Below are 21,031 nucleotides of genomic sequence, written 5' to 3' on the forward strand. Positions count from 1 at the left end.
GTTGTTCTGAGGCCCCACCCATCTGCGGCATTTCAGGGTGCTCACTTTAAAAATGCAACCATTACTATTCATGGGCTTCACCTTCTTCTACTGGATTAAGCTGGAAACCAAGCCCATAAGACGTCAAAAAGAAGTCACTGGGATTATTTTATCCCCTCATACTTGGTACCCACATTTTCCCTTTGAGAGCTGAAGTCAATTGGGAAGCAACTTGGTGAAGAAGGGGCAAACAAGGGTTGGAGTGCTGTGTTGGCTGCCTTTAAGCTTTTAAGACACCTTATTATGTCAGCCCTCAAAAACAGAAATACATAAACACTTGAGTTATGTCATTGGGCTCAACTCTGAGGCATTTTGTAGGTTATTTTAATTGTCAAGAAGGGGTGGTGGCTGGGAGAAGGAATAAAGTTACGTATTACTAATTTTCTATATTATTTTCATTTACAATAAAGGGATGGATAGGGTGTGTGTGTGTGTTTGTCACATATATTTCTTTATACAATGCTTGATATAACTTTGCATACAATAATGCCCCCTTTCTGACACCAGCTGTAAACAGCACATTTTACTTGAGGCAGAATTAATCACAGGAAAACACAGCAGTGATGTAGATAACAAGAAGGAAACATGGCATAATGATGTTGGTATCATTGTTCTATTGTCATCCATCCTGTCTGTTTAGAGGCTTCTCTTTCAGTATTACAAGGATTACTGCATATAAAGAAAGTAATGTTCAGTTGAAAGATATGCTTGAAACTGGTAGCTAGAAAATACTACTGAAGTGAGCAAAGAAACGCCTAAGCAAGTTCTACTCTTCTCTCCAACTGGGAGAGATGAAGCTGCTGTTATTAGTACATCTCATTATTCTCCAGCTTCATTATCTTCAGGATATCATAAACATTCAGCTTCTAAATATCCATATAAGGCTGTATTGGTTCCCAATAAATTTTGACACATTTCAAAGTGTTGATTTTGACCTATAAAGCCCTATGTACCTTGGATACATGTTATCCAAAGGACAATATTTCCCATATGGGCCCATTAGACTCTAAGATCATATTGAGAGCACTTTTCTCTGTTCCAACACCTTCTCAGACTCACTTAGTGGAAACAAGGGAGAGGGCTTTCCCTCCCTAGAGATTCCAGGCAGGCTGGTGCTATCCTTCGGGGATTGATCAACACATTTTCATTCCATTAAGCTTTGGCAAATTGATGAGGGTTAGGCTGTTAATGCCAAATATATTTTTTAAGATCATATGTAGTTTTTAAAACACATTTTAATATATTTAATGTTTTAATTTATAAACTGTTTAATTGGGCTCAAGACAACTAGCAACATAATAAAAATATAAATTTAAAAATACAAAAATCAAAATACAAGTATAAATATAAGATTAAAACAATTAAATAGGTCCCCTAAATGGGAAGCTCCAAGTGAAAGTAACCGAAACCAACTCCAAGTAGCTTCTGCAAGTAGTGGGCAAAAAAGTTCCCTGCTGCTCAATCCCCTTTGTAGGATCTAAGTTGGGTTACCAGACTAATGATATGATATAAGACACAGAACAATGCACAGTGGAAGGATTCTGACAGGATTGAGTTTTCACACCCATGCAATTGCAGTTACCGTATATACTCGAGTATAAGCCGACCCAAATATAAGCCGAGGCACCTAATTTTACCACAAAAAACTGGGATAACTTATTGACTTGAGTATAAGCCGAGGGTGGGAAATGTAGCAGTTATGGGTAAATTTCAAAATAAAAATAGATACCAATAAAATTTCATTAATCGAGGCATCAGTAGGTTAAATATTTTTGAATATTTATCGTATTTCAAAGAAAAACAATAAACTAGCTCTATAAGTGGAAAAGTAGGGGCAACAAAAACAATATGGTATCAATAATAATCTAATTAATAATAATAATAATAATAATAATAATAATAATAATAATAATAATAAAAAACTTCATTTGGATCCCACCCTATCTCCCCATGAGGAATCAGGCTGGTTTCCAACATAGTAACAGGCAAACATTCAAAGCCTACATAAAAATGCAGAGCTAGATATAAATCTATAATCTATATATATAAAAGGGTAATGAAATTTCGGCCTAGGACAAAACAACAAAACTACACATCCCAGAAACACTAAACTTGGCAGCACAACCCCTCATCCATGCCTCTACATTCATACAACAAAAAGCTCCAGCTACTCCAGAAAACGGCCAGGCTTTGAGACTGCAAGGCTATTCCACCTGGCCAACAAAGGATTCCCATAAGCCACAGCAATGCGTGGACGGGCAAAGCTAGTTATATATACTAATTTCACATATGCATTTACTCCTGAAACATTTGCAAATCCCCCCTTTCTCTCTCTCTCTGTGTGTGTATGTGCATTTCCCCTACAATATTTGCAAGCCATTCATTCATATCTATCTAGACATGTTTATATATATATATTTGTGTGTTCATTTCCTCCCTGTAATATTTGCAAGCCCTATATATAGGTAGGTAAGAATATATTCATACCTTGTTTCCCCTAAAATAAGACATCCCCAGAAAATAAGACTTAGTAGAGGTTTTGCCGAATTGCTAAATATAAGGCCTCCCCCGAAAGTAAGACCTAGCTAAGTTTTATTTGGAAGCATGCCCGCCAAACAGAACACCAGAGCATGCAGGATTGGTAAATGTACGTACCATAGAGTGTTGTACATGGAAATAATGGTAGTAACAAGAAATTCTTGATAGGATTCACAGTTTGCCTGGTTATGCTGGTTTGTGATAACAACTACTGTAAAGTATACAATAAATGTTCATTTTTTGTTCAACAATAAATGTGAATTCTTCTTCATGGAAAAATATGACATTCCCTGAGAATAAGACCTAGAGCATCTTTGGGAGCAAAAATTAATATAAGACACTGTCTTTCGGGGAAACACGGTATCTATCCAGACATCTCTCTTTATATAGATATTTGCAAAGACTTGCAAACATATGAGGGGAAAATTCATATATAAAAATAATGTATATGTATGGATACAGATACACAGGTACATGGATCTATATGTGACGACTCTAAGCTGCGAGAGCACTGGGAACCAGACCCGGAGGCCAATAAACAATCTAATATCTTTATTAAAGAAATAAAAGAGTCAAACAAAAATAAGCAAAGTATATAGTTCAGCAATAGTCCTTTTAGGAAAGATCAAATATAGTCCAGTAATATGAAGTTAGATGTCCAGTATTAGAGTTCAAAGTTTTAAACCCAATAACCGAAACACACTCAAACTTCCAAACAGTTTGAGTGGGGAAATAAGCAAGGTCTTTCAAGAGTCCCAGGTTCAATGTCCGGGGCTAGGATAACAAGGCAAGGCAAAGTTGGTCATGGTGGAACTGAATCGCAGTCCAGACTTGGGAAGGAGACGAGACACAACGCCCGGTCTACTCGGAATAGCGCGCTGCAGGAAACTAGAGATGGTGTTGGTTTCCCAACTGACACATTGACACCGCGATGGCCAGCCTGCGCGCAGAACTTTTAAGGGACTTCGAATCTCCCCTCAAACCAGGTGCCTGAACACTTTTTCCCAAGGGAAATGGTCTGAAGACAACAACTTGCCAGATGCAAACCTCCCTGGAAACTCTCAAGGGAATCGGTCTAATTAGCGTCCTCTCTCTCCGCTAATCGTGCACTTTTTCTCCTATTCTCCTTCTCCGAGCGGAATGTTTTCAGAAACAATCTCCTATCAAAAGGAGCACTCTCCGGGGAACCAGGCTCTGTTTAAGGGCTTTTGTAATTAACTTTGGGCTAAAACTGTCAACAGGGGACATCTGGAAGGGAGCAGAATCTTGCTGAGTTGGCACAAACCCCATATCTTCTTCAGTCTGATCCATAAAGGCTGCGGGGTCATGACTCGAGGGTCCCTGAGACATCACACTATATGTATAAAGGATTTGCAAAGACCTGCAAACATATGAGGGGAAAATTCATATATAAAATTAATGTATATAGATAGATACATATATAAAGGTACTTAGAGATTGCAAAAGCTTGCAAGTGGTTAATGCCTATAGGAGAGTTTAACAAATATTTCAGGGGAAAATGCTTTCATAAGATTAATGAATATATATTTTTCTTCTTCCTGACTTGCAAAGGTATCTTTCTCTTTTCAAAACATTCCCTTGATTAAGAGCAAGGGAGGCTTGTGTATTTGAGAATGAAAGAAGGAAAGATTTGCTTCCTAAGTTTAAGTATAATGAACAGATTCCCCATTTTCATTTTGTTATATTTATTAGTCAAATCTACTAAGCTGTAAAGGACTTGGGGACATTTTCCCTCATATGAACCTACCAGAAAGAGACCATTACCTCATGGTGTTAGGTTGCTGGGTGCACATAACAGGATTTTTTTAGAAAGCATCTAGACTGTGAAACTCCTTTCCCAAGGAAGTTAGATAAGCCCCATTTTTGAGCATTCAGAGGGCTGTTCTGCATGGCACCAGTCTCTGACTAGATGATAAAAGTGGCAAGGTGAGAAATCATACTGTTTCTTTTCAATCAATGCGATAAAAATGGCAAGGTGAGAAATCATACTACAGTAGAGTTTCACTTATCCAACATAAACGGGCCAGCAGAACGTTGGATAAGCGAATATGTTGGATAATAAGGAGGGATTAAGGAAAAGCCTATTACATATCAAATTAGGTTATGGTTTTACAAATTAAGCACCAAAACATCATGTTATTTATTTATTTATTTATTTATTACATGCATTTATACCCCGCCCTTCTCCCCGAGGGGACTCAGAGTGGCTTCTGAGTTATACAACAAATTTGACAGAGTTGTTATACAACAAATTTGACAGAAAAAGTAGTTCAATACGCAGTAATGCTATGTAGTAATTACTGTATTTACGAATTTAGCACCAAAATATCACAATTTATTGAAAACATTGACTACAAAAATGCATTGGATAATCCAGAACGTTGGATAAGCGAGTGTTGGATAAGTGAGACTCTACTGTATTTGTTTTCAATCAATGCCTTGCTGGATTGAAGACAATCATGCTACAGATATTAACAAAAAGTTACAATAAAGTAACTTGGATAGAAGTCAAGGGAAGTAATGCTGTCCTAGTAATTTCCTGAACCCATCCACTCCTAATTCAAAAAAGGAAGGAAGACAAGTGTGGCATGCAAAGGTCTTCCTAAAGTGACATATTTGTTGATCCTTGTGCATTACATGAATACAAAGTTTTTCCTGCTTGATCATTTGCCTATTAAATCTAGTCTTCTGATATTGGCATTGACCCAGATGCTACCAATTGAAATAAATCTCCAAATTTATGAATGGCTGCTGGTAGAAAGAAAGAGAAGGAAGAGAAAGGGGAGATACATTTGTGTCACACATCTAAGCTTGTACTTTTCACATATCTAGGCATTTTTTCATATATTTCAGCAGAGACATGTTAAATTCTGTTTGGACTGCATAGGTTTACAATGTATTATGTTACAGAACAATCCTTTCCCTTTCCTGGGACTTAGTATGGGTCTGATCCGAATTGGCATATAACTATCATTCTCAAGACTAGGGGGAGCCTCACTAATCAAAACAGAAGCTTGCAGAATCTTGTCTTAGATGAGAATCCATCTGTGTGAGGTTTTTGCTGAAATACATGATCCAGCTCATAGAAAACAAAGGGTTAATCCCAAAGTGTTTGTATATTGCTATGGATCATGCTTTTGTGGATAAATAAAACGATCGAAACCACATGAAGGCTGTAGTTGGGTTACCACACAACTGGATATGCTTAAGACTGAACGCTTCGTAACTCTAACTACTGGGGAGCTGCAAACTTATAAATAACCTTGCAATTGGTTAAAACCATATTAAAACCAGATGAACATAAGACTTAAAGTGTTCTATTTAAGGGAGGGGGCTTTGTTGCGAGCAATAATCTTGGTGAAAATAATCTTACTGGAAGAGGTCTATTATTTGAGAGTGACTACAAGCGTGGCAGTAGTTCAGAATTGTGAATAGAATGCTTGGAGGTATATAAAAACACCCTAGATAATGACTTTCAAAAATACTTCTGTTGAATATTCTCCTGCCTTTAACTTCAGTCCTGACTAAATTATCTCATTTTAATACTTTTGCCCCTTATTATTTTCTGTTGCAAATGTAGCATGCTGGTATTGCTAAATAAGGAGTTTGATATAGAGAAGTGGGGTTCCAGTCTCAAAAAACCCTGTTCATGGCAGCAGAGAGACAATGATTTCTATTTATCCTCCCTTTGGTCATCTTATCCTATAAACATTTCCTGATGAGGTCTGGGGCCATTTCAGAATACCATGGGAGAATGCAAGGGGAAGACAGGTATACAATACTCATAACTTTGTTAAAAGTCAGCCTTAACAACAACAACAACAACAACAACAACAACAACAACTTTATTTGTATCCTGCCCTTTCTCCCCATGAGGACTGCCACCTTGAGCATTCTTACCGGAAAAAAAAGTGCAAGACATTGTGCAGGCTGGAGCAAACACATTAGTTGTGAAGTCCAAAGCATGTCTTTACTGAATGACTACCAAACACTTCTCAGTTTTTATCAAAAAAAAAAAAAAACAACAACAACAAAAAACAAACAAACCCGCTCTGCAAATGCATTTCATGCACGCCACACAGCCTATACTTCAAATCAGATCATTCAAAACATCCCCATGTCCAGCTGTTTGTTGTATATGTAATAAGACAACACAGGAATAATGAAACATTTTAAAACATAAATTTTTAATAAAAAACATATAACATGAAATCGGTTATACAGTGCCAAACATATAGGCTATAAGCTGGACAGATATGGATTTCTATTAATGTTAAATCATACATTTGTCCTTCAAATAACAGTTTGAAGGACTGTTATTATAAAATTTATGTTTATTTATATCAGGGTGTACAACCTGTGATTCTCAAGAAGGTTCTGACCTATAATTCCCATCCAGAATGGTAACATTCATGTTGTGCTGCTAGGCATTGAAGTCCAGCAACATCTAGAGCAGTGGTTCTCAACCCGAGGTTCCCAGATATTTTTGGCCTACAACTCCCAGAAATCCCAGCCAGTTTGCCAGCTGTTAGGATTTATGGGAGTTGAAGGTCGAAAACATCTGGGGACCACAGGTTGAGAACCACTGATCTAGAGGGCCACAAGTTGTTCATTTTTTATTCAAAACTTAATTATAAATAACAAACAAAAATATATCAAAATGTTACTAGCAAACTCTACCAGCCCATTGATACTGTTTATTTAAGGAAACTGATATGCAGTAAATGTATCAGTGTTTACTTTCTTAAATAAAACTCAGTTCCAGTTCCCAATGTCCTACCTCCAACTCAGTTTGCTCCAAGATCCAAAGTTCTTTTCCTGATCTGGGATTCAGGCAAGTGCTACTGTACATCAGGATTGTATTTCCAGACTTGTGATATAAATAGAGATTGCCATAAATGAGTGAGTGGGAGGGAGCCACTTCCATAAAAAAAATTAGAGATCAGAAAAATATTTTCATTGAGCTGAAAGAGCCATAGGTGTAGCTATTTAAAGAAGTAGAAAACATAAAACACAACAGGTTAGAATCATAGAAACATGAAGTGATCCCAAGGGCCAGCCAGTCCAGCCCCCTCCCATGCAGGAATACACAATAAAAGCACTCCTGAGATCTGGCCATCTAGTCTCTGTTTAAAAACCTCAGAATAAGGAAACTCAACCATCCTCCAAGGATGCATATTCTATTTTCAAAATGCTTTCATCACTAGCATCTGTTTAGATGGAATTTCTTACTGTCATTTGAGTTCATTGCTTCATGCCCTAGTCTCTGGAATAGCACAAAGCAAGCTTACTCTCTCTGGCATATGACAACATTTCATGTACTTAAACATGGCTATCATGTTATCTCTCAGTCTTCTCTTCTGCAAGTTAAATACCCCAACATAGGGCATAGTTTCTAGACCTTTGATCATTTTAGTCAACATCCTCTGGACATGTCCCAGCTTATGAATATCATTCTTTAACTGTGATGTCCAGAATTGGTCACAGAATTCCAGGTGGGGTCTGACCAACACAGAATAGAGTGGCACTATTACTTCTATCGACGACAACTCTTACCTTTACTATGCAAAAGAAACCCTTCTCTTCCAGACAGTAAGACCCCAGTTGCTTATGTCTCACCTAGGCAAGCAGAAGAAACCCCATCAATCCACACCAACACTCCAAGTTTCCAGTTTCTTCATTCATCTCAGACCTGCCTTCTAAGGAGGCAAGGGAAGCCACTTCCTTTCAACAACACCAAGACTACAGTGCTTTCTCTTCCTGTGTGTTGTGGGTGAGATTTTGTTTGTTTGTTTTTGGAGAAATATCATAATTTGAAATGTTGTACATTGGGCCAACACGAAATCAAATTTACCTGCACATGAGTCTAGCATGGATTCTTGAGACAAATATCTTTCTGGCAGATTTGCTTCAGTTCCCTCAGAAGTCATTTCTTGTCAGGGACATAATGACCAAGACAAAGGAAAGAAAAGGTCACTTAGTTTTAACTGTTAAAATCTTAGCAGAAAAATAACTTTATCTCTCCCTATATTGATCTGATGACAGGTTTTCTTGATGAACCACCTGCAGAGATTTCCTTTCCTTACTGGCTTTTACAGTCGTCCCCCCCCCCCCTCAGTGATTCTAGACATCCCCCCATGCTTTGACACAAAGCATGTTGTATGACATTTTAGATAACCTGCAACTTGACAATTTCAAGGATGAATAGAAGCAACTATACACATTCCAAAGCACCATTTCCCATTTTAATTGATTCCCTAGAGCCCTGTTTAGACAATTATCTGAACAGTCTCAGGACGAAAATTTGGATCAGTAGATATAGAAAACCTCTCCCATTATCCCCAAACACCTGAATGCAAGTTGGACTGAGGATTCTGTGTATTAATCTAATTTGGATGAATGTTATTACAAAGCTTCATATCTTTATACTCAGGCCGATCTACACAGGCACTTAAATCTGGCTTGAAGCCAGCTTGAGGTTGGGGTATATACAAAACATATGCCCACAATGCGATCTCCAACTTGCATCCAGTTGGAAACTGCATGTTAAAAGACTCACTGGAAATTCTGGATCAAGCCATAAAACCCACCACAGTTCATCAGTGTATAAACAATGTAGTGCCAAAATATGGAAGATGCATGAGGAGCACTTATGTAGATAAGACAAACACTTCAGCAGTCACAGAAAGAAACTGGATACACCACTCTGAGTGAAGGTAAACAAATGCCTTGCACTGGCAAGGAAAGCACAGCATTCCATGGGAATTATAATTTATCCTCTTTTGCCTTGCTCTGCTGTTATTCAAGCACTTACCAACTGTTTTCAAGCAGCACATTTTGCTGGAGGAGTAAAGAAAACAAACAATTCTAGGTTCAGGAGGATCCGGAACAATGAAGCTTTGTGGACTCTGCCACAGCTTGCAGCTAGTTTGTGCACTGTGTAGGCACCCCTAAGTGAACCAGCTTTCTTAAAGACGCTTTCTGACCCAGCTAAATTGGCTATGTAGAAGCAACTTTATATATAAGTGCTCAGGGACACGGGAGGAGAGGCTACGTATCATCAACATTCCTATTTCAGGTTTCAGTCCTGTGTATGTTCAGGTAAACGTTTAAACAAGTCTATCAGAGAGACTATAGCTCTATTTGAATGTTTTAAGCACAGCATTATTAACATTGCTTTAAGTCACCTTCATAGGAAACAAAAGTACCACCCTTCCTTTATTTGGGATATAATGCTACAATACCTGCTAGATTATCAGTGCAGCAACTCTGAGTACTTCCTCTTTTATAACCCCCCCCCTCTCTCTCTCTCTCTCCTCCCTCCCTCCCTCCCTCCCTTCTCTTTGTCTCTCTCATTCTTCCATTCTTTTTCTTTTTTATTTCTTTTACCATGATCCATTTCTGTTGGCTTATGCCCTGTGTGTGAACATAGGAGGTACCAAGCACCAAGCAAGCCACTGGTATTTTTAATGGGCTTTGTTTGGAATAACATGGCTGTAATGTGTGTAGACAAAGGTTATAGACTTACTAGGACATTTTGCGAATGGAATATTGACTGCAGGCTTTGTTAATTGTCCAAGCGCCATTTATGCTGTGTGGCTTCTGAAAATGATCCACATTAATAGCGAATCTCAAAATTGACTCTTTAAATAATTGCTAGACCCTTGAAATAAATCATATTACGTCAGTTTCCAGCTATGTCTACTTAAAACAAAATGTATTTGTTTGCAAAGATTAAGGGGAAGAAGAAAGCCCTTTCACACAATGATCAGCATGTATGTCATTTTCCAGTTCAGTCTGCATAAATTTCAGATGTGGAAAAAAGCAGAGAAAAGCATGTTGAAATAATTTGAGGAATGGTTATAGTCTGATCGGTTGTGGTAATCCAAAAGGAAGGGGTAGCATTTCATATACGTTTTTTGAAGAGATGGATGTAATCATTCATATTTTATATGGTTTAACCCCCTGCCCCCTGTACACACACACACACTTCTCGGATTGCTAGCAAGTAAACAGTTATTTAAGTACACAATCCACTGCACTACTGAAACAGTTTTGCCAAACTTGTCCAAGTATTTTCACATGCTTAAAGATGGTATAAATATCATTTATAGCCAGCCGTTTACTTCAGACTATATGGAATGGTTTCCTGCTCCCCTGATCTAAGTGTCCCAGTTTACATTATGGCCTTTATGGCTTCTGTTTGATGGAGTGATCAGTAAAAATTTAATGACACTATAAAATAATAAAAATGTCATTAATTTACCACGGATCTTGGATGCAGTGGTTGTAAAGTTACATTAATAAACAGAATATTTTTTACAACAAAAAGCATTGTTACGTGGGAACGAATAAATAACACACATAAATTTGAAAGCAATTTTACTGTTAGCGCACACATTATTATGGAATAGCCAATAAGTGTATAAAACATAGTATATAAAATTTTATGAAAATATACTGTGCACATCAAAAATTCAGCTTTTACCTAAGTGCAGAGAAAAGCGATTATTGTGTGCTTACTGTTATCATTACTTTTCTTCCTCGAGATCACAATTTTATATTTGTTCTACTTAGCTGAAGTTTCCAGTAGCTCCCCTCACCCTCGCCCACTGGCTGCCTTTCCTGCTGTGCGGCTGCTCACACCAGTGGAGGATTCGACATCTTCCTTGCCTTCCACTCATTTTCCCTTTGTACGCAGGAGGACAGAATTGATCATTCCCATCTGAGAAATGTAAAGAAAGTTATTAATGTAACACAAAGTTTAAAACATAATGTTTGGAGAGTTGACAGATTTGGTGACTCTGGTAATAAGGGAATAATAACCTCAGAGTCCATCTGTCATCACTGGGGATGCTCCACCATTGACTGTGGTAACACATGAATAGGATGGATGGCACAGCCCCGTGGCCTGGAACATTTATCATTTATCAGTGCTCACTAAAGGGGCTTTATCATTTAAATATCTTTATTTAATATGCAACATCTACCTCATACATCATCATTTCAAAGCACTTAGCCCAGCAGTCCTGCAACATAGCGAAGGAGGCTTTAATTTCTTTCAGTAACTTTTATGCTGTGTACATGTTTGTGCCTGACAATGCATAAATAAGTGCCTTATCGTGCCAATGAATAGAAAATGAAGATCTGGCTGTTAGCAGAACAAACCTTGCCCATAGTTTGTTGTCACCCCCCCCCCCCCCCAGGGAAACATACCTTAAAAGAAGTGATGAAAGTATTTTTTAAATATCTCATCAGTCAAATGAGTCTGGTTTGTACATAAAAACAGATAAGTCTTAGACTTATTAGCCCTCTTTGTTTCTTAGTAATCATGTGCCGAATTAATATTCCCCTTTATATGTATCTGTGGAAAATTCTTATTGTAAATTTACTTTTAAAAAAGACATATGACTACCACCTTTGACTAATCTAAGAATCATGTGGCCTTCTGCAGATTGTTGGACTGCCTACATATAGTCTACGCTCAACCTACAAGGAGTACTGTAGTTTTAATGAACAAGAATAATCCCAGTTACATGGTAACTGCAGCAAGGATTGGGTATGCTTACTATTGGCAACAAAAAGAAATTTCCACACAAGATTTATGGTTTACAAAAATGGCAGAGATGGACAAACTGACTAGGCTTATGCAATTGCCAGATCTTTCCAAATTTCAAGAAGAATGGCAGCCCTATATTGACTATTTAAAAAAAGAATAGAAAATGAAAATATTGGGTTTTCTATAGCATTGAGGGAAAATTAGTAGTATAGGGATGTAGGAATAACAAATAAAGAAAAAATAGAGAAGTTAGTGATAAGATAAGTCAATGATATCCAAGGGATCCTGGAAAGTTAATCTACCAGAAATAAGATGTTTTATGACAAAAATAATAGGGATTCTTTATTATGAAGAAAAGAGAAGAGACAGGATAGGAAGTGTTAGTTAGGGTTTTCTATTTTCCATTTCTCAACTTTTCTATCTCCTTTATTTCAAAACACTATACACTCATTTTTCTATTCTTTTGCTTTAGATTAGAAAAGAAATGCTATTTTTCTCTTTTCTTTTTAACATTATAGAAACCTTTTTTTGTATTAGATAATAATGGAATAATGAAATAAGACAAAGAATAAGAATAAGATGTTAAAAATATCTGTTCTATGTCCACTCTTGTACCCTTCCCCATTTCTCATATATTTGTGATAAAAAATATGGAAAAAATCCCTGTGTGTGTGTGTGTGTGTGTGTGTGTGTGTGTGTGTGTGTATACATCGATAAATACTGTAACAAATATGAACTGGGATAAAATGTGAGCAGGCAATATTAAGACAATAATTTTATTATTATAACTTCAATTTAGTTCAGTTTTAAATGTCCTTAACTGTTGGTCTTCTGGCTGTTTTGAACTTCAGCTCCCAGAAGTCCTAGCTAACTTGGTCAACAGTGAGGAATTCTGGGAGCCGAAGTCTAAAATACCTGAAGGACCAACATTTGGGAGCCACTGACCTAAATTGTTCCCATCATCAGAAGTTGCTTACATTTATATTCACTAGTAAGATTGTAATACATTTTTACATTCCAGCTTGTAAAATTAGTGACGATTGCCATGAAATATACTTTGAAATAGATGAGTGCAGTGTGTGTGTGTGTGTCTATAAGCATTATGTATTAGCATTTGCATATATTTGTAGGTGTGTACATATATCTGAATGTTTCTGTGTAGGGGCAATATTGTAATAATGGCCAGTGTGTTTTAGAGGATACATTTTAGAAGATTAATACAGAATGATAAATTCTTCTCAATTCTTTGAGGAGTTATTACTGTGTAAAATTCTCTTCTTTAACAGCTCCTCTGCCTTAGCATATAATTTTCCCTTTTCTCTTTCAATGTCAAAATATTGATATTCTTTCAGAAACATCCTTTTTAGCACAGAATATTTTCTAGAGAAAATCAAAAGGAATGAATGACTAGAAGGATACTTCAAATGTGCATATTGATACATAGAAGGTTCCGTTGAATTTTTTTTTAAAGTGGAATATTCCTTTGCTTTTCCCACCCTAAGATATTTAGCTACTTTTGCCATGAAAATTTCATGTGTCTCATTGATACTCGTTATAGGCATATTTTAAATGGAAATAGAAACACAGTGCACAAAATGCTATTTATCTGCTAAGTAGAGAACACTTTTTTAAAGGACTGTTTTATCTCTCACATTTTAAAACAAGGCTGCCAGGGCTCAGGACACTAGCAGAAGTTTTATGAAATTGCTATGTTTACTTGGTTCCTCAAGTAGAGAGACAAATAAGGTGTAGCTTTACATTTTCCTGGTTCTCCAAGTGCTTTGCCACCTAGGAAGTCATCTCATTTATCCCCAACTGTTTCAATATGTTTTGTTTTCAGATAGACAAACCCATCAACAAGCGCTAGGGGTGGAGACTGAGAATAGGGAGATAATGGGTGAATACACTTGAATTTGAGTGTTCGACTATGATCCTGGAGACCAGGATTCACTTCCCCACTTGTCCATGGAATAGCTCCAGAATATCCCATGATTGGTTCGCCTCAGGATTGCCATCATTCAGAAATTAATGATAATAACTTTATTTTTGTACCCCACTTCCATCTCCCTGAAGGGACTTGGGGTGACTTACATATGACACAAAGTGCCTAAAACAACACATAAAATAAACACACAAAAGTAAAACTAATAGCATTTAAAACAAAAATTTAAACTCATAATAGTGCCAATTAACCTGTGGTGACAACTGTTATAAAACATGGCCAACTGTAAACAAGAACAAGGGAATGGGATAGTGCAAGTTGTATCTCAGGAGCAAGGGCATGGGATGAAAGTGCAGTGCTGTGTCATTAATTGCAGATCATTGGGGCTAGACATTCTCAAAGGTTTAGCTAAACATCCAAGTCTTCAATTCCTTCCAGAAGGAGGACAATGTGGGGGCTTGCCTGGGGAGGGCGTTCCAAAGCCGGGGAGCCACCACCGAGAAGGTCCTCTCCCTCGTTCTCATGAACTGCACTTGTGACGATAGCAGAACTGCAGGGAGGGCCTCCCTGTCAGATCTTAGCATTCATACAGGTGCATAGGGAATTACTTAAAGGGACATAACTACAACAAGGGAATAGGGGAGGGGCAGCATCATGACTCATAGCCCTTGTTGCACTAGCTCCAGCAGAAGCTGTGTTGGGCTTGAGAAAATTACCCATGTGTCACATCCTGTAGCTAAGGATGTATGTGATACAAGCCCCAGAAGGAATGGCAGCAAATGTTTCAACAGTTGGGTGTATTTTGCCATTTGCTTAGCAATTGATAAATATTTATTCTTACCCTTTTGTTGTTGTTGTTGTTGTTGTTTGCTCCTGTGTACCTTCAGGTCATTTTCAATAATTGGCAACCCTGTCATGGGATTTTCTTTGCAAGATTTGTTCAGAAGGGGTTTGCTCCTGGCTACCCCTTTCTCCTGGTGAATAGAAAGGAGCGATTTTTCTCCTCCCCCTTTCTCCTGGCACATCATTTCTATGCACCAGGAGAGCTCCAGAGAGGATGAATGGTGGCCAGGTTTTGTTTTGTGTCCCGGTGCGCTGCCGGATAGTCCCACAGGGCATCTGGACATTCTCTCAGAAAAGTGTGGATGTTGAGGGGAGGTGTCTGGACTTCAACCTGGGTGCAATCACGTTTAAGAAATGCCCCTTTCCCAACATCAAGTGGCCCTTCCCCGACATTTCAAGGAATGACATATGGCTAATTTGGCATATGCTCTTTTAGGAACACTTGCTTGTGGGCTTGCCAGAAACATCTGGTTAGCCACACATCTTTGGAGTAGATAGTAGAATAGGGATATTTGTTTCATCTTTTTCATTTGTGCTTTTGCACCGTACCATTCATTTGTATTGCACGGTATGGCAGACTCCTCCCCACATGGATGAAGCAGTGAAACGAAAGTGAATGCAGAACAAAACCGTTTGCTTTGCTGCTGTTCATTCCACTTGGCAGTCCCTGAGTGGTCCTGGGAGCATGCCTGCTGTGGCCATGTTTGTTGCCTCTTACCTGCCTCAGTGCCTGCCTTGCAGCCTGCCTATTCTTTAACTGAAAATCTCCTCCACATATTGAGAGGGAGATCTCTCAGAATCATTGGTATCTTAAGCCTAGGCATTGCCACCAATGCGACAAATGCATTTGTATATTCGGATAGTGAAACAAAAGAGCTCATTAAGATGGGCACTGGTTTCGGATTTGGCGGAGGGGCATAGAAACCGGGCCATACGAATGAAACAAACAGAAACGGAAAGCAATTTCATACACATATACAACACTAGTAGATAGGGCTTTGGTCTGATCCAAAATAACTCTTCTTTTGCTCATTGTGTGTTGTTATGTTTCGTGTTTCTCCCATGATTGTTTAAATGCTTGTATATACCAGGGAATCAAACCACTTTCTGAAAATTGTATTCGAAAACTTTTTAGCAAACAGAACCAAAACAAAGAGATAGGAGCAGCTGACTGTGAGCTGCTTATTGATTAACTCTCAAGTTGGTATTTTTTAAAAGAGCAATGCCAAGTTCCTTAGACATATTTCAAAGGGAAAATGTGTACTGTTTTCCTTCTAATATGTCTATCTAATATGCTCAGTACAGAACTAGGTCATTGAACAATAGACTGAACAGCAATCTGCACTCTTCTTCTGCATAATGCATTAAGTTTAACACAGAGAAACTGTTCACAAAACTGAAAGCTGGTACTTTATGTCTGTAAATTTAAGACGACATGACATTCAATATTGTTTCACATTAATGAACAACAAACACAATGCCAAGTTCAGCCTTAAGAAGTACCAGCAAGGCATAAGGGAAAACACATTGTGTTTTTCCATGAGAATAATAAATTAATTATAACCATTTAACACTTTGTTATAGATACATAATACCACCGAGACTATCACTGTGGTGAGATCATTTTGTTGCAAGGCCCTTGTTCTCTAGTATTTTGAGGGCCTTTTCTTGTAAACTATGTTAGGGCTATATTCTTGTAAACTGCCACCAGGTTAACTTCGATGTATGGCAGTTCTATGAGTGAGAGACCTCCAAGTCACTGCTCAGGCCTTGCAAACTCAGAGCTGTGGCTCGCTTGATTGAATCTGCCCACCAGTAATGTAGGGCCTTGCTGATGTACAGACTTCCTCATGTTTATTGTTGTAGTGGTGTTGTTTCAGCATTACTATACACAGTTACCAAAATTCAAAGACGTTATTTTTCTAGGAAGAAGTGCTGTCCTGTTTTGTTTTTTTCTTGCTTACTCTCTTTTTAAAATTCCCATTGAGGTTCAGTTCAAATTCCTTGACAAACTAATAGTACTATTTCTGTCATCTAGTATTCCTTCTTTGAAATACTTACCTTTGAAAACCTCTTGCATAAAATTCAGAAGTGTGTTTTCTCAAAGGCCCCAGTGTATATGTCTTAAGAGTGAGATGGTACTTGTACCAGTGGTAACTTTTTTCACTATATTAGTAGGAAATTATAATAGAAAGTACTTGTTTAGTTCTGTATCATCACATTTTTAAAAATACCTGTCTTCTCCCCAAAGGTCATTTAAGAAATATAAGGGGAAGCCTGATTATTTACTGCTGCTTGGCAGTCATTTCTGGTGTTCTTGTTCTGGTGTTTCATGACTCCATCATAATAATGCCACCTGCCCTTCTTCATACTCTGCTGTGACAGATTGTTCAAAGCTTCATTGTGAAATAATCAAATGTTCCCCTTCATATATACTAAAAAGATTAAGAATATTAGGTAAGACATAGGTTGGAACCAGAGGTTCCCTGCCATGGGCATTTTTTTTTTCCGCCTCATCTCCACTGCCATATAATGCAATTTGCAATTGGATTATATGGTCAGTGTAAACCAAGCATGGGCAAACTTTGGTCCTCCAGTGTTTTGGACTTCAACTCCCATAATTCCTAACAGCCGGTAGGATGTTAGGAATTGTGGGAGTTGAAGTCCGAAACATCTGAAGGGCCAAAGTTTGACCATGCCTGGTGTAAACTCATAATGCTGTTCAATGCAATTAAACTGCATTATATGAGTCTATACTAATCCTTACCTGAGAAAAGGGAATTAAATATCCAGATATGTGCTGCTGTTGCCAATGGCCTTTCAGAATAAAAGAGTGATGGCATCAGGGCAGCGGACAAAACAACAAAACTACAGGCCCCCCCAACCTCAAAAGTTGACAACACAACCCATCATCCATGGCTCTAGGTTGATACAACAAAAAGAAAAGAAAAATAAAGTCCTAATTACAGGGAGAGGAATAATAGTTTTTATCCAATTGCTGCCAGTGTGAAGGCTAAGCTCCGCCTACTTGGTCTCCTAGCAACCTACTCAGCCCAGGGGACAGGCACAGTTAGGCCTCACTTGGGCCTCTTCCACAGATTATCAGATTTTAACTGGATTGTATGGCAGTGTAGACTCAAGGCCCCTCCACACAGCTATATAACCCATTTAGAATCTTATATTATCTGCTTTGCACTGGATTATCTTGACTCCACACTACCATATAATCCACTTCAGTGTGCATTTTATACAGCTGTGAAGAAGGGGCCTCATATAATCCAGTTCTAAGCAGATAATATAAGATTATCAATATACAGTAGAGACTCACTTATCCAACATAAACAGGCCAGCAGGATAAGTGAATATGTTGGATAATAAGAAGGGATTCAGGAAAAGCCGATTAAACATCAAATTAGGTAATCATTATACAAATTAAGCACTAAAACATCATGTTATACAACAAATTTGACAGAAAAGGTAGTTCCATGCGCAGTAATTCTATGTAGTAATTACTGTATTTACAAATTTACCACCAACATATCACAATGAATTTAAAACACTGACTACAAAAACATTGACTACTAAAAGGCAGACTGCGTTGGATAATCCAGAACATTGGATAAGCGAATGTTGGATAAGTGAGATTCTACTGTAATATGAAATAATTACTGTGATAGAATAATACAGAACAATATAATCTCTAATACCAGGACAGTAAATAAAGAACAACACTCTGAAAGCAGGGAAATTGGAAATTTCACAAAGGAAACAATCAGAGCCAGCTAACATCTCCCAAGAAACGATTCTTCCAGAAAAGAAGCTGAGAAGGGAGTGAAGCAGTGTGTATTACCAAAGTCATTATTATTAGTATCATTACTATTATTATTATTATTATTATTATTATTATTATTATTATTGTGTTGCTGTGAACTGTGAAAATGAATACAATCTGGCTCCAACTATTCAAAAACACTAAAATCAGAATATATAAAAATTACTGTGGTATAATAAAACAGAACAATACAATCTCTAAAATCAGAACACTAAATAAAGAAGAACACTCTGAAAACAGGGGAATTCCACACAGGAAACAATCAGGGCCAGCTAACACCTCCCAACAAAGTATTTCCATCACCAAAGTCTGGCAAATCCTCTGTTTTCTGAGGGCCACAGACAGTAGAAGCACATAAAATATCGCAAAAAACACCACTCTGAAAACAAGGGAATTCTAGACAGGAAACAATCAGGGCCAGCTAACACCTCCCAACAAAAAATTCACTCAGGGAGGAAACAGCCAGGTTTTAAGATGCAAGGCCATTACATGCTAATCATTCCCCCTAATTGCAGCATTCATACTTGCCTCCAACAGACAAAAAAATCAGAAATATTGTATATTCACAACCTTTAGGAAATAATATCCCGATTGCGCAGCATGTTAAAGCGCTGAGCTGCTGAACTTCTGGACCGAAAGGCCACAGGTTTGAATTGGGGGAGCAGAGAGAGCCCCCTCTGTTAGCCCCAGCTTCTGCCAACCCAGAAGTTCAAAAACATGCAAATGAGAGTAGATGAATAGGTACTGCTCCGGCGGGAAGGTAACGGCGCTCCATGCAATCATGCCGGCCAACATGCCGTTGTTCATTGGAGTAGTCTACGAACAACGCCAGCTCTTCGGCTTAGAAATGGAGATGAACACCAACCCTCAGAGTCAGGCACGACTGGACTTAATGTCAGGAGAAAACCTTTACCCTTTACCTTAACTACCACCAATTCCTCAATACTTTATTTCCCATACCACCATACTTCGCCACAGCAATACATGGCTTAGACATTGCACATACAATCAGAGTTGGAAAAGACCGCAAGGGCTATCCAGTTGGATCCCTCCACAGGGTTCCTGTTACTCAGCATAGGACAACATAGGGCCCTTCGAGACTGGCCCTATTTCCCAGGATCTAATCCCAGGTTTTCTATTTATCCCATATTATTTGGCAGTGCAGACTGAAATAATCCAGTTTAAAGCAGAAAACCTGGAATTAGATCCTGGGATATGGGGCCTGTCTAGAAGGGCCCATAGTAAGAGAAAGAAGGAATCATGGTGTAAATGTAGCTTGAGAACTGGCTTATGTCTTTAGTATGCACAGCTTTTTATTATCAGTATAAGGGTATTCTCTTAAATTGAATAGGCCAATTAGTTCTCAAAACTTTTTGGTCATTATCAGGGTTGGTCAATCTTTTAAACCTGAGTTATAGATTCTGGATTCCAAATTCATGTCTATAGTTTAATTTGCTCTATGATTCCCTCTTTAAAAAGAAAGAGGCCTACAAAGATTACTGTTGTTACTGGTGATATTAGGCAATGTACTGAACCAAGAAGTTTCTAGCCAGGTGGCTTGCAGTGTCTATTTCCAAGACAATGTTGGAAAAAGAAATTTAAAAGAACGTTAATAATGAGGTCAGGACAGAGGAAACCAAAGTCAATGTTATTGACTAAACCAGAATAGTATGGATCTAGAATAATATCATGTGAATATGTCCTTTCTCTTTGGCAGGAAAGAACACGCTTTGAGAATTTAGGCCCTCAGTTATCAGGGAAACCTGGTGAAGATGGAAAACTAGGCCCAGGAGTCATTGATCTTACAAGGCCTGAAGATGCAGAGGGTGAGTTACTGTAAGAAATATACTGTCGCTGAGCATCACTTTTCTTGAGCACTTTAAAACTGGATGTCTTAAATGAACATTGTGCAGTCATGTCCCTATGCACAGCTTTGAGGCATTTTGCATAGATTTTAGTGACATGTACAAGCATAAGTCTTGGTTTTAAAATGGTGTCATACAATATGTATTCTCTGCTCATTATTTACGGTCTACTTCAACTGTTCTCATAAAGCAATCCCTAAGTCACTTTACATGTTACTTCAGCTGGCTGATATATGCATTTCACTGCTCATTGGAGTAGTATCATATTGGACAAGGTTCCATGATTGAGGATTTCTGATTTTGTATCAAGCTATATTCATAAGTTTCTTCTCTGTTATGCTGGTTGTTCGCATAAACATTCACATGAGGAGTTGAGTGTGGATATCAGTTGG

General features: G+C 38.0%; 1 protein-coding gene across 13 annotated transcripts in view; it reads left to right on the forward strand.

Moving 5' to 3' along the window:
• The window catches only part of sox6 (SRY-box transcription factor 6), a 524,097-nt gene that overhangs the window by 467,920 nt on the left and 35,146 nt on the right, over nucleotides 1–21,031 (forward strand). For 9 of the 13 annotated variants that reach the window (XM_016993151.2, XM_008107320.3, XM_062977163.1 and 6 more), the window contains 2 exons: nucleotides 8,222–8,371; nucleotides 20,492–20,600. In XM_016993151.2, coding sequence (XP_016848640.1) covers nucleotides 8,222–8,371; nucleotides 20,492–20,600 — 259 coding nt within the window. The remainder of the gene's footprint in view (nucleotides 1–8,221; nucleotides 8,372–20,491; nucleotides 20,601–21,031) is intronic. The other 4 variants (XM_008107357.3, XM_008107343.3, XM_003214737.4 and 1 more) reach the window with 1 other exon arrangement.

Source organism: Anolis carolinensis, chromosome 1, assembly GCF_035594765.1.
Source record: "Anolis carolinensis isolate JA03-04 chromosome 1, rAnoCar3.1.pri, whole genome shotgun sequence".
Lineage (NCBI taxonomy): Eukaryota > Metazoa > Chordata > Lepidosauria > Squamata > Dactyloidae > Anolis > Anolis carolinensis.